At 43.0% G+C, this 14,606-nt stretch overlaps 1 protein-coding gene across 1 annotated transcript in view; it reads left to right on the forward strand.

Annotated features, from left to right (window-relative positions):
* OTC (ornithine transcarbamylase) overlaps window positions 1–13,269 on the forward strand; it is a 133,433-nt gene extending 120,164 nt beyond the window's left edge. The window contains exons 6-10 of the mRNA XM_063955573.1: window positions 3,729–3,851; window positions 7,093–7,146; window positions 7,552–7,701; window positions 11,272–11,409; window positions 12,898–13,269. Coding sequence (XP_063811643.1) covers window positions 3,729–3,851; window positions 7,093–7,146; window positions 7,552–7,701; window positions 11,272–11,409; window positions 12,898–12,957 — 525 coding nt within the window. The 3' untranslated portion in view covers window positions 12,958–13,269. The remainder of the gene's footprint in view (window positions 1–3,728; window positions 3,852–7,092; window positions 7,147–7,551; window positions 7,702–11,271; window positions 11,410–12,897) is intronic.
* The last annotated feature ends 1,337 nt before the right edge of the window (window positions 13,270–14,606 follow it).

The raw sequence follows: 14,606 nt of genomic DNA on the forward strand, positions 1-14,606 counted from the left end.
CACAATAATGCACATGACACAATATGCACACACCGTATGCACACACCGTAATGCCCCCGACACATTATGCCACACACCGTAAGGCCTGTGACACATTATGACAGGAATCGCAATGCCTGTTATACATTATGCTACACACTGCAATGCCCCTGATACATTATAGCACATACAATGTCTATGACACATTATGACACACACCGCAATGACCCTGAGACATTATACCACATACCACAATGCCCGTGATATAGTATACAACACACCATAATGCCTGACACATTATGACACACACCGCAATGTCCGTGATACATTATGCCACACACTGCAATGACCCTGAGACATTATACCACATACCACAATGCCAGTGATATAGTATACCACACACCGTAATGCCTGTGACACATACCGCAATGCCCGTTATACCATATGCCACACACCGCAATGCCTGTTATACATTATGCCACACTGCAATGCCCCTGAGACATTATACCACATACCACAATGCCCGTGATATAGTATGCCACACACCGTAATGCCTGTGACACATTATGACACACACCGCAATGTCTGTGATACATTGTGCCACACACCGTAATGCCCATTACACATTAAGTCCTACAGTAAGGCTTCTAATTACTTTTAAATTACCTGCTCGTTGCCAGGGGTTTCATGCTCTTGGTTCCATGCACAGTACCAGGGGTTTTCATGCTCAGGGTGTCATGCTCATTGCCAGGGGTTTCATGCACTGGGTGTCATGCTCGTTGCTAGGGTGTAGTGCTTGTTGCTAGGGCTGTGCTCCCAGTGCCACATATGTCCCCAGTGCCAGATATTCCCCAACAGTGCCAAGTACTCACATGCCCCCAGTGCCAAATATAGCCCCCCCCCCATGTGCCAGGTACACATATATCCCCCGAAGGCCACATATGCCCCCAGTGCCAGATATTCCCCCACAGTGCCAGGTACTCACATGCTCCCAGTGCCAAATATAGCCCCCCCATGTGCCAGGTACACATACACCCCCCCAGTGCCACATATGCCCTCTCAGTGCCACATATGTTCCCCTCCCCCTGTGCCGCATATGCTCCCCCAGTGCACCCCCCCCCCCTGCACTCCCCTGCTGTTTTGTGATGGAGGGATACGGAGGGCACAGCGCGCGCCTCTCCTGTGTCCCTCCTGGGTCTCCGGCGGGTCTCTTAAAGGAAGTGCCGGTTCGTGAGCCAATCAGAACTCACGAACGGCACTTCATTTATTAGACCCGCCGGAGACCCCAGAGGGACACAGGAGAGGCGCGCGCTGTGCCCTCCGTGTCCCTCCAACACAGCAGCGGAGGGAAGGAGGGAGAGGAGACAGCAGATTGACATGCAGACGCTCGTCCGCATGTCAATCTGCACTAAATCAGTGGCGGCGCCCCCGCAGCCACTCGCCCCAAGCCAACGCGAGGGCTGCGGGGGCAGTAGTTACGCTACTGACCCAGACACTGTTGCGGGCAACTCCACTGAGCTGAAACATGTAGCTCAAGTCAGTTTAGTGTCTTGCTTTGCGCATCACTACAGTACCCTATGTTAGTTTCATGAATCCTGTTCCAACCGGTTTCAGTCCGGCCAGTGCATTGTCAGTGCAGTCTGACTTCCGCTTCTGTTCCTACCGGTTCCAATCCGGCCAGTGCAAGCCAATACATTGTCAGTGCACTCTGACTTCTGTTCCTGATTCTACCGGTTCCAATCCGGCCAGTGCTAAGCCAATACATTGTCAGTGCAAGTCTGACTTCTGTTCCTGTTCCTACAGTACCAGTTCCAATCTGGCCAGTGATAAGCCAATACATTGTCAGTGCAAGTCTGACTTCTGTTCCTGTTCCTACAGTACCAGTTCCAATCTGGCCAGTGATAAGTCAATACATTGTCAGTGCAGTTCCAGTCTGGTCAGTGCAAAGCTATTCCAAACCAGTCCAAGTGTGACTCCTGTTCCAGTTCCCATCGGTTCCAGTCCTGCCTGAATTAGTCTATTCCGGTTAACATTCATCACACTCCTCAGTTCCATTCAGTTGGTCTCAATTCCAGCCTATTCTCTGCAGAACATACCAGTACACATTATATTGAGACCTTCCCAAGAGTTCAATCTATTATTCTCTATTAGTAACCTGTCGGCTGATGGTGTAATGATAAGCATAACTGCCTCACAGCAATGAGGTCATAGGTTCAATTCTGACCATGTGCCTATTTTGAATTTATATATTCCCCCTGCTTGCATGGGTTTCCTCTGGGTACTCCAGTCTCCTCCCACAATTTAAAAATATACTGGTAGGTTAATTGGCTTCCAACAAAAAATTAACCCTAGTGTTTAAGTGTGTGTATGTACACACATACATATATATAATTAGGGCTGACTAAATTGGCCAGGTGGTTCTTATCTGCTGTCAAATTCTATGTTTCTAATGTACCTGGTACCATCAAGCCTATCCAACAGCAGATCACATGACTATAAAGTAAATCGCATAACAATAAAGTCAATATTGATACCATGTAAAATGCATGTGCATTATAAGGGGCATTATAAGGGGCATTTAGAGAGATGTGAGGACATTTGTAAGACTGCCATCAATGCATTATACTGAGGATGCATTATCAGTATAACATAGGTGGTCATTCCGAGTTGATCGCAGCCAGCAACTTTTTGCTGCTGCTGCTGCAATCAACTAGTACACGCCTATGGGGGAGTGTATTTTAGCTTGTGCAGCACTGCTAAGCTAAAAACATTTCAAGCAGAAGTAGACTAGGCCTATACCTACTTACCCTGTGCGATGGATCCAGCGATGATGGGCCCGGCTTTGACGTCACTCCTCCACCCTCCGTTCTGCTGGGCACGCCTGCGTTATACTCACCACTCCCCGAAAAACGGCTCCAAACGGTCCGGAAACGCCCTGGCACGCCTCCTTCCTGTCAATCTTCTTAGCGGTCGGCTCTGCAACCGCTTCCTTTGTAAGTCGTGACGTAACTCAGTGACCCCTGTCGCCGGGCAACATCGCGCACTCGCACTGCGCCCACTGCGCATTCCGCACCCGTTCGCACCGCAGCGATAAACCGCTGCGTGCGAACGGGTCGGAATGACCCCCATAGTCTGGATGGGCCTGGGGAGTCTATGTTCCATCTTTGCTCCCCCTCATGCCATTGCCTACATTGTGGTCTATGGGGTCATTGACCCAGGTGGAGATGAGATAACATGGCATTTACTGTAGTTGCAAGAGAGACAGTAACTTGCTACTTTGTGAGAAAAAAAATGCATTTTACCCAAGTTACGATATTGAGAAGTATTAATAACATTCATAAATATATACTATGTGTAAATGTCCATTATAGTGTTTAAAGCAATGGCATAGCTACCATAGGTGCAGCCAGTGCAAAGCTGAGAGGTGCCCACCTTCCCTGTCAAAGTTACATGTGTTTTATAAATTTTTCACCATTGGGTGGTACGTTGGGGTCCTTTCAAACGTTTTCCTTGGGGCCTGCGATATATCTAGGTATGCCCCTGGACCTGCTCATTGTAGTGTGGTATAAAATTAACTGGAACTAGGGCACTATTATAGGGCATAAAATTAACAACTGCTGCAGAGAAGTGTCTCTCTAGAAGCATTGGTATGGGGGCCCCTTCAAAATGTTGCTATGGGGCCCACAAAGTTCTGGCTACGCCCCTGGTTTAAAGGCTGCTTACTTTCTTGATATTTCTTCTATACACAGGAACATTATGGATTCCTCAAAGGACTGACAATTTCCTGGATTGGTGATGGGAACAACGTTCTACACTCGATCATGATGAGTGCTGCTAAATTTGGAATGCATCTTCATATTGCAACACCAAAGGTAAATAACATGTTCTGCCTGTTAGAAGTCTGGAGATGTTGGTGGCTTATCATTTTCTCTTGGAATTTGTATTACTTTGTACAAAGGGATTTCTCTTCCTGGGATTGCTACAAATGCAACGTCTTTTTAACATCCATCACTTTATGATATTTTTAGGAGGGGGGTGATGACTGTGCTGGTAGATATAACATAAATGAATTATATGATAAAATTGTTGCTTAACTTCACTAGGTAATTTAGATTAGTTACTAAAGTGTGGCTCATGTAGAGTTGGACAACATTTACACCTAAAATACAGGTGTCAAGTCTACCCATAAAAAAGCCCCTTGCAGGATCAGTGGTGAGCTGGGGGTGTCATGGCCCCCCTTAGAGGGGGAATCACCTACCTCGCTGGTATACCAGCGGTGGTCGGGAACCCGGCATCTGTATTGTGACAGCCAGGATCCCGACGAGTGGTATGCTAACTGCATACCGTACTATGTGAAATACTTATTGTAATTTATAGAAATAGCACAAGATACACTTCAAAATATTACAGTGGTGATTCCCCATGCCTGATACTAGACCATGTATCAACTGAATGTTTGTTCCGTTATTGGCGATTGCACAATATTGCTAAAAAAAAGATTCCTGAATTTTACAATTTCAAAAGTATACTTACAGTAAATGTGTAAAACCACTTTAGAGTGAAATAGATCAGTGTTCAATGTGATCATCGTGCATACCTAACATCTCGTGTTTTCAGGATTTCTGTCTGTGGGGACAGGTAAGATTGGGTCTATTTACTAAGCCTTGGACGAAGATAAAGTACCAGCCAATTAGCTGCTAACTGATATTTAACAGGCTGGGTTTGAAAAATGACAGCTAGGAGCTGGTTAGCTGGTACTTTATCTCCGTCCACTTTATCTCCACCCAAGTCTTAGTAAATAGACCCCATAATTACTAACACGGCTACAGTAAGTAGACTAAGGGGCATCATTATCAATATTATTTTGACTAAAATAATGTGAAAACTGCATTTTTCACATCATATTAGTATCACAGAAATGTATGAAAGGGAATTTTCTTAGTAAGTAGATCACTTTTTTCCATACTTGTAATGGATAATATGATCTGCCCAAATTTACTAAAATGAAATTGTAAAAAAAAAGTGGAGGGAGCTCTGTGATAATAAAGCCATTTTCAGTTTGCATTATTAGGGCTTCCTTCCGGTTCCCCTACTCCTGCTCTGCTCTGACAGGCAGAACAGAGCAATGAGCTGGCTGCACATGCTCGGTCACACTCTCAAGGGGAGTGCGGGGGAGAGATTCGCAGGGATAGAGCTTTCTTGCAAGACTTATTGCCATGTATTCAAATATTGCAATGCTAATTTGGGTGAATGTATCACATCCCACCCACATCTGAGATGTGAATTGTGATAAATATGCCCCTAAATGTTATGAACTAAGTACCTGTAGATCGGGTGGCAACTGGGGAGTTCCAGGTACTGATGTGTAAAACAGCAGCAACACCAACATTACCCCCCTGGCTCCATTATTTCTCCCACTAGTCAGTTGGCACCTGCAGAGCTAGTCTTCTCCTTTAGCAGCTGTGTTTGAATGGGCGAATTAGGTCCGCCCAGACTCCGATGCCCCTAGGTCTTACGAGGTACAAGGCACCAACCGAGACTGCAAGAGAGTAAGGGGAAAAACTAGCTAAGGCTAGTGAGACTACAAAATGAGAGAAGTTAAAGAGAATACAATAAACAAATGATGTGCGGCGCTGCTGCCAGAACCCAAACACAAAAACTAAGGCAAGCGGTCGACCTGCAGAATACGACACTGTCGCTACTTAAGAAGAACAACCAAAGTATTGTGGCCTAGCCGCATAATGCGACCCCATCACGAAAAAGCAAAAGAGCTGTGTGGAAACCACTGCAGAAATAACATAAGCAAAAGATAATAAAGATGCGGCCTCTGTCGCAAGGTGCGGAAGAGCCGCAAACTCATGGTGCCATGAGGGATGGATACAAAGACAACCGGGATACTGAAGAGTTCCAAATTCAGGCTGATTCTACTGGCAGCAGATCTGGATACAAGCTGAACACGATCCGAACTGAAGCAGGGAACTGGAACACCAAGAATTACAGACAGGAACTACCAGAGACTGGCTTGCAGGAAGCTATCCCCCGGCTCCTGATTGCGCCAGCTGCTAGCTGGCACATGGAACAGAGTGTCCCGGCTGCTTAGTAACATCCGGGACTGAGAGCGGCCGCCCGGAACCCGGCCGGGCCAGGATGCTTGGGGGCAGAAGTGACGCGCCAGCCCCGTTGCCTAGCAATGGCCAAGAGCCGGCTCGCCTCACGGTCGCGGCAGCGGCTAACACTAAATCACCTGTGCGTGTTTTAAGAAATCCTGAAAACATGAGCACTGGGAGCTGTTCAGGAAACTGGCCTAGATACTAAAACGAGAACAAATCAAAGTAGAGGAAATATAAACAAAGTATGGCAGAGAAATTCTTAGTTGCGTAAAATCTCATTGTTGGCATGATGGTTCATTACAGTTATGAAAATGCGTCACTTCTCTTGCATCTACCTCTTGTAATGTTGACATTGTGAACAAGTTGACATTTAGCAAATGTATTGTAACATTATGGATTTCGACATTGTGACCGTCTACATGCTGACCACTTCCCCATTTGTCAGTCAAAGGATCCATGGAATTTATGGCAACTGTAATAGCAGTTAGATGGAAAGCATTATTAAATCTGAGATGAAATATATGCATTGGCCTCAAATTGGAAAAACTACAAATAAATCAGTGCTACTTCATACTGTATATGATAAACATGGACACTTCTCAGCAGACTCCTGACATTTTGTCATTTAATATTATTAACGTTATGTTGTAACATACTCCCCTGCAAAGATAAATGACTAAGGGGCCCACTCATTATCAAGACCATTAATTACTTAATTAAGATCCCTCTTGGAACTTTGGAAATCTTCCAATAGGAAGAAGTGGCTATCGAGAATAGTGTCAGTTCCAGCTAGCAAATTCCGATAAAGTAACGTTTTTGGAATACTTGGCAGACAAATCGGATCCCTCTTAATGAATGGGCCCATTATTTAATACATGCTAAAATTAGTGTTTATGCATGTGTAATGTGCCCATAAGTGAAATTGAATAGACCCCTAAAAAGAACTTCTCTGAAAGTAACCCATAAACACTCATTTTTAATTATTGTTCATTTATTTTTTCAGGGATATGAACCTAATTCTTCTGTAATTGCAGCAACAGAACAATTTTCTAAAGAGGTAAATTATCTGTTTTTAACACGTGTAATGTGATGTTTGTGTAAACTGGGAACAGAACAGTGGCAGTAAGCTCCTGAATAAGGACTCACACAAGCCCAACATGACCACAGGAAAATTGTGATGTGTTGGTGCCTTTAATTACCCATACAATGATGCAGATGATAATAAAAACAATTGGTTTGTAATAAAGCTGGTACAGTACAGGCACCCAAGATTTCTACTTAAAAACGCAGTGCATTGTGTCATCAAAATTGCTGAAGCATTCCATCTTGGCATGCTATCATCATTTTATTAGTCTCCTACCAGGGATATTATGCTAATACACAGCCATGATAAATTCCTGATAGCAGCATTGCTCCGTAATATATAGGAAGCTGTCTAAGATGCACAGATTTTGTCTTCTAGTTTGGCACCAAGCTGCTTATGACAAATGATCCTCTAGAAGCTGCTAGCGGATCCAACGTGTTGGTTACAGACACGTGGGTGAGCATGGGACAAGAGGAGGAGAAGAAGAAACGGCTATTGGATTTTAAAGGTTACCAGATCACAATGCAGGTACGTGATGGATGCTGCTGGTATTTGTACAGCCAAAGTAAATAACAGTGCCAACAAACATCTCTTAAAGAATGCAATGGGATAAATACAATAACTGCTTGTTAAATACAACGAGGCCAAATATATAGACATAGCAGTCATGGATATATGTCAAAATTACACTGTTCAGCATAAACATGAAGAGGCTGACGCAGAGTGAGTGCTACACTCATGCAGGTGGCGTGATTCTGGCACTTGTGCCTGTCTGCATTTGGATGAGCAACACGGAGAGTTCTAACTTTGGCTGAGAACAGTAATAGTGTGTTCACACAATTGCCGGGAAAAAGGCAGGTATATGGCTGGGGAAGACATTTTATTTGTAGGTGGTCAGGGACAGGTGTAAATAGCGGATACTAATGATGATAATGGTACAGAGCACTAGTGAATCGCTTGTTATTGGCTAGTGAGAATGCTCTACTGACATTTATTGCTGTTCTTTATTGGTTGGGCATAAATAGTTTTTCTGCCCTTGGTTCTGCTGTACTTGAGATGCCTACTAGTGGATGCATTGTTGCACATAAAATAAAAAAAGGTTTAAAGCACATGGCTGGCGTAAATCAGACAAATATCATGGCACTAGAAGGTTGGTGATTCGGGTCCCCTTGGACTAGCTGTAGGTGCTTGAGTATGAGTGAAGCTGGATGCTTATTAATGCTACTCTTCACGCCTGCAACTGGTAGTGGTAACAGGAGACTGATGGCGCAGAGGAAGTCAGAAGGACAGGTACAGAGACCAGATGCAGGCTAGCAGGATAGCCCAGTGCTGTAGCAGGTTAGTAAGGTTTTCAAATAGCTGGAGGATAAGCAACTGCAGGTTTACAGTCATATACTGGAGCAGTATGCTGGGATGATTGGAGCACACTGCAGATTATACTGGATCTGGGTGCAGGAATATGCAGTACTGGTACTGGATGCTGGAACAACTGAAGCAGGCTGCAAGAATATACTAGGACTGAATGTTGGAACCACAATTAATGCAGACTGCAGTAATATACTGGGGCTGAATGCTGGAGCACAACTGGAGCAGGCTGCAAAAATATGCTCTGAATGGGTGCTGGAACCACAACTGAAGCAGGCGGCACTGTGGGTGGGCTGGGGTGGGTTGGTAGAGACGTCATGACGTCTCTCCCATAAGATGCTGCGGACACAGTATGGGAAACTGGGAAGGGCAGATCTTGACGAGTGACAGGAAGGTGCAGCGTTGCCTGGCTACCTGTGTAAGAAGTAGCCGGAGGCTGCAGTTAGCAAGTGGCAGGTGGATGGACCATACTAGTGTGGCGGCGCAGTCGTGCAGATGTTGCCGATGTTTCTGCGCCCATAGTGCATATGCGCTGTGTGCCAGGCACCGCTGGCACAGCGCTAGTTATGGCTTTGCTAGGTGCTGATAGACTGCATGGAACATGTAATAGACAAGATCAAAACAACACGCTGGCGTGCATTTCACTAGAAAAAAAAGCAATTTAGTAAAAATACATATATGTGTTTATTCTATATTATAATAAATAAACTTTAAGTCAAAACAAAAATGAATGCATAAAATAATAACAATCATCTGCATTTACGGTGCCGTGGAGAGGAAGGGTTCCACCCGGAATCTGCACCCGGGGCCCCTCCTCACTTAAAACATCCCTGCAAACTGCTGTCATTTTAGAAACTGATGACTGGTCAAAGAAACTGTGTTTCTATCTATGGGGGTAATACCAAGTTGATCGCAGCAGGAAATTTTTTAGCAGTTGGGCAAAACCATGCGCACTGCAGGGGGGGGCAGATATAACATGTGCAGAGAGAGTTAGATTTGGGTGGGTTATTTTGTTTCTGTGCAGGGTAAATACTGGCTGCTTTATTTTTACACTGCAATTTAGATTGCAGATTGAACTCACCACACTCAAATCTAACTCTCTCTGCACATGTTATATCTGCCTCTCCTGCAGTGCACATGGTTTTGCCCAACTGCTAACAAATTTCCTGCTGCGATCAACTCAGAATTACCCCCTATATTAAGAATTTTGCTACTTTTTGGCAGCATTTTTTCCTTAATATTATATTATATGAATCTGAGGTTTTCTGAAACTCTAATGTTGGGTACATTGTGCTTTTGTTAAGCAATTGAATACATGAAGATCATTGTTGTTACTTTATGCATTCATTATTATTTTGACTTAGAGTGTATTGATTTTAATATATAATAAACACACACATATATATATATATATATATTGACTAAATTGGTCTAATGCCCAATGAAATGCACACTTTGTTGATCTTGTCCATTAGGTGTTGAGAGGTTGGCAATACCTCTTTTTGAACCCCTACGCGTCTGGCACTGGGTTTATTGCTAGAACTTTTTTGAGTGATACATATGACCAGAGTTGCAGAGAGCTGATTGCCAGAGTGGATCATCTGACACTTTCCAAGATGGCAGGGCCCATAGTCCAGAGTGGTAGGAACCACTAGGAGTAGGATGCCAGCTACATTTCAGATAAGTGAATTAGAAACTTTGGGATGCTGCAGGCATCCAGCGAGGGCACAAATGGACGCGAAGTGACACAGCTGGACCCAGTAACAAGGTCCTGGACTCCAGCATGTGATAGAACATATGCTACCATTGCTGACAGGAATGCATCATAGGCTCTACATAAGCAGTAGAAATACCCATATTTCTGCATGCAACTTTTTAAATTGTAAATTATGGGTGTAGTATGAGTGGCCGGCGGCCGGGATCCCGACGGCCAGCAAAACCGGCGTCAGGATCCCGACCGCTGGCATACCGACAGATGGGCGAGCACTAATGAGCCCCTCGTGGACCCCCAAGAGGGAGAATATGTGTCGGCATGCCAGCGGTCGGGTTCCCGGCGCCGGTATGCTGGTCGCCGGGATCCCAGCCGGCGGCATACTGAAGACCACCCGTAAATTATGTTAGTTAATGTAGCTAACTCTGCATCAGCACCAAAACACCAATGTTCTATAATTTTGTAAAGAATTTTGAGAGGAAATAGGCATACAGAGTGATTATACAGGGTGTCCCTAAAGTCTGGACACATAGGCAGTGATGCATAGGCAGTAATGCATAATGCATATTTTCAAGAAATTAAATGAATGAAATTTCAACAACATTTTATTTAATTGGAATATTAACAAATAACATCTTCAATATGATTTCCATCATTTGTGATGCAAAGGTTGATTCACGTGAACTCGATGCAATAACTCTGTGTCTAGCCTTTAGGGACACCCTGTAGTTTAAGTGAAATTTCTATTTCTGCACAGAGTGAAGGCAATTAGCTTTTTGTGAGCTACTGATGAGGTTTATTAAAAAGGAGAGTTATGGTAGACTTACCATTGTTAACTCTTTCTGTAAGGTACATACAAGGGATTATTATTGTTTTATATATAGATAGTTAATCTGTACAATTTGACTACTATATCTCTACACAGTAGGACTAAGCTACTTTAATGTCCATTATGCTTAAGTGTTGACAGTGTTGGTGAATATTTGTGCGTTTTGTGTTCTTCTCTTCATGTTATTATACAGACAACAAAAGTGGCTGCGCCTAACTGGACATTTCTTCATTGTTTGCCAAGAAAGCCTGAAGAAGTTGATGATGAAGTCTTTTATTCCCCTAAATCACTTGTTTTCCAAGAAGCAGAAAATAGAAAGTGGACAATAATGGTAAAGTGTGATGAAAATGTTGAATGAATGAAGATGTTCAAACTAAACCCTGTAGACATCATTTGCAGGAAAGAAAGATGTCACTATTGGCGAGGCCTTCGCTTATTGCAGCACCAATACTGCCTTGCTACTCTTAGCCTTATTACACTTAGTGTACATAAAAATATAAAAAATATTTCCATTGAAATCGCTCATAAAAGTACAATGATATTGTATCAGCTGCATCAAGCTACACCCTGTCGTGACAAATGGCAGACACTCTGATGCAATACTTTTACAATTTTAATTAAACTAATTACGGCAGGGTTTTCCAAACTCAGTCCTTAAGGCATCCTAGCAGTCCACGTTTTAAGGATATCCATGATATAGTCAAACTGACTAAGGTACTAATGAAGACACTTGTGTTTAAAATCTGGACTGTTAGGTTTGCAGGAAGACCGAATTTGGGAACCACTAAATTACGGAGTACCTATAAAGTTTTCCTATGCTGGCTAGCATACCATATTTTCCGTTGTATACAATTGCTTTATCCCTTATTCTAACACAATAGCAAATCTAGTTAATATATGCAACATGCATCAACAAAGCATAGACAATGCTTTCTGATGCTAGGGCTTCAAAAATTAATAATCTAATCCAGTCATCTAAAGACCAACTCAACCAGATTTTTCTCTCCCCCAACATTTTTGGGATGGTTTTACATTTGTATTGTCCTTGCGGTGTTTTAGCATAGTTTTACTTACAGTTATACAGTATGATATGTTAAATAGACACAACTTCATTAAGACCAGTTGATTATAAATTCTAATTCATGACAATCAAATTTCTTCTTTGGGCCTATCACCCCTAAACACTTTCTTGTTATTATTGCAATTTCGGCGGTATAGCCACTGGATTTAATGCAGCAATTAGTTTTATTGCAAGATTGGATCGTTTTGGCCCTAAAAGTAATTGCCGTTTTAAATCTAGCAGCTACATTGCCAAAATTGTGCGAAGATGCAATCAACTAACCATTAGGTACCACTCCAAGGTATCAGAAGTTTGATGACAAGGGCTACCAGCAGTGGTAGTTCATTATGTAGTTAAATACAGAGATCCAAGTCCACAAGTGAGGAAGGGTATCCATTAGGATGAGTGGCATGCAGGGGATGCGGTCAGGATCCTGACGGTCGAAATACCGACACTGTGATCCCGACCGGCACAATCCCAACATATTCTCCCTCTGTGGGTGTCCACGACACCCACAGAGGGAGAGTAAATTAGTGTGCCGAGCATAGAAAGGCACCGTGCTCGCAGCGTGTCGAGCACAGCGAGCCCGCAAGGGACTGCGTTGCGCTCGCCTTCCTGTCGGGATTGTGCCAGTCGGGATCCCGGTGTCAGTATTCTGGCGGGATTTTGTACTGGTTCCGCATGCAGAGTATGATACTGTAACCAGCAACTCATATCTATTCTCCAGTATCATGTTTTCTGTTTTTCTGTTCTCCTCAGGGTGTGATGGTGTCTTTGCTGTCTGATTACTTCCCTCAGCTGCCAAAGCCTACGTTCTAATTCCTGGCACATGTCAGCCTGAAGAGTGCTCATTGCAACGGGCAGGTTATCTGATGCACATGAAGGAGTACAGACTGGAAGGATCAAAGCAAATGAATAATTCTTTCCTAATATGTTGCTGAATGGCACACATTCAACTCTGGTTCGCATTTGTTCCCAGATAGTACAAAATAACCTTATTATGATTGCGTAGGTTGTTCCAGATGTCGTTAAAAGTTTTGAAACTTGTCATTTTAGTACACAGCTTGAGTTAAATGAGTGCAAAAACTCAGTTTATGTCTTTACATGTACATTAAATGAGTATTGTATTCAGTTGTGTTGTTTATTTGATTCTCAGTCTAAGAATTGTACCAAATAGATTTGCAGACAATTTTCTTACATTTTTTTAAGCCTTCTGGAATTATTTGTTAGTGTATCCCACTGATGAGGAGTGACATGCCATTTTTTACAACATATATAGTACAGTAACAGTAATAAGCTTTATACATAGGTAGAAATTATTAGTTGTGCATTACAGTAGCTGATCAGGATTAACAACAAAATTATTTAGACTAAATCAACCTTCAGGTAAGCAGCTCTCACATACAGTACCATACCTCCCAACATGACCCATTCCAGGAGGGACAGAATGCTCTGTTCCGGGACTTCCCTCTTAATGTATGATTGCCATCACCTGTGTTAAACTAGTTATTTGATAAGAAAGGTGTTTCACCACAGGTGATGGAAATCATACATTAAGAGTAGTCCAGATACAAAGCATTCTGCCCCTCCTGCAGAGGGTCATGTTGGGAGGTATAAAGTATGCTTATGCCACCCTGACAATTCTCTGCTACTGTCCGTGTGCTCAGTGACAACACTACAAGTTGTCAGTGAAGGAAAGGTCTGTCAAATGCCTGCTTACGTCTACATGGTCAAATACAATTGAAGTCCAGTTCATTGTAATAAAACACTGTGCCCATAAATTACTACATCCATGTATGTATTTTCAGTGTCACACATATATACCATACCTCTCAACATGACCCTCTCCAGGAGGGACAGAATGCTCTGCTCCTGGACTTCCCTCTTGAAGTATGATTGCCATCACCTGTGCTGAAACACCTTTCTTATCCATTAACCTTTTCAAAACAGGTGCCGGCAATTCTAAATGAAGAGGAAAGTCCAGGAGCAGAGCATTGTGTCCCTCCTGGAGAGGGTCATGTTGGGAGGTATGATATACTGAGCATGATGTTATAGTACTTCATAAGTAGTACCCTAACAACTGTCTGTGATTGGCCATTTTTGTGCTAAAGCCTGGATGTGAATTCTGATTATCTGTGACCAACTTTTTTTTTTTTTTTAAATATATTTTTATAGAGAAAAAGTAAGCATTACAAGGTACTCAAATGACACAGTAGTGTACAGCATAATAAGGAAACATAGGTAGCCTGCTAAGGGAAACAGAGCATTAAGAGGTAAATTAACAACCATCCCTCCCTATAAAAAACAAAGTCACAAGTAATACAAAATGGTTTAAGATATCAAGTATAAGAGGCAATAAACAAGAAAAAATGGCAGCTGTGGAGCAATTACAGTTTAGAAAACCCTGGTAAGACCTAATCAGAAAGGGAGAGCATTACCTTCCAGAACAGTCATATTATACCGTGTGG

The sequence above is a fragment of the Pseudophryne corroboree genome, chromosome 2, assembly GCF_028390025.1.
Source record: "Pseudophryne corroboree isolate aPseCor3 chromosome 2, aPseCor3.hap2, whole genome shotgun sequence".
Taxonomy (NCBI): Eukaryota; Metazoa; Chordata; class Amphibia; order Anura; family Myobatrachidae; genus Pseudophryne; species Pseudophryne corroboree.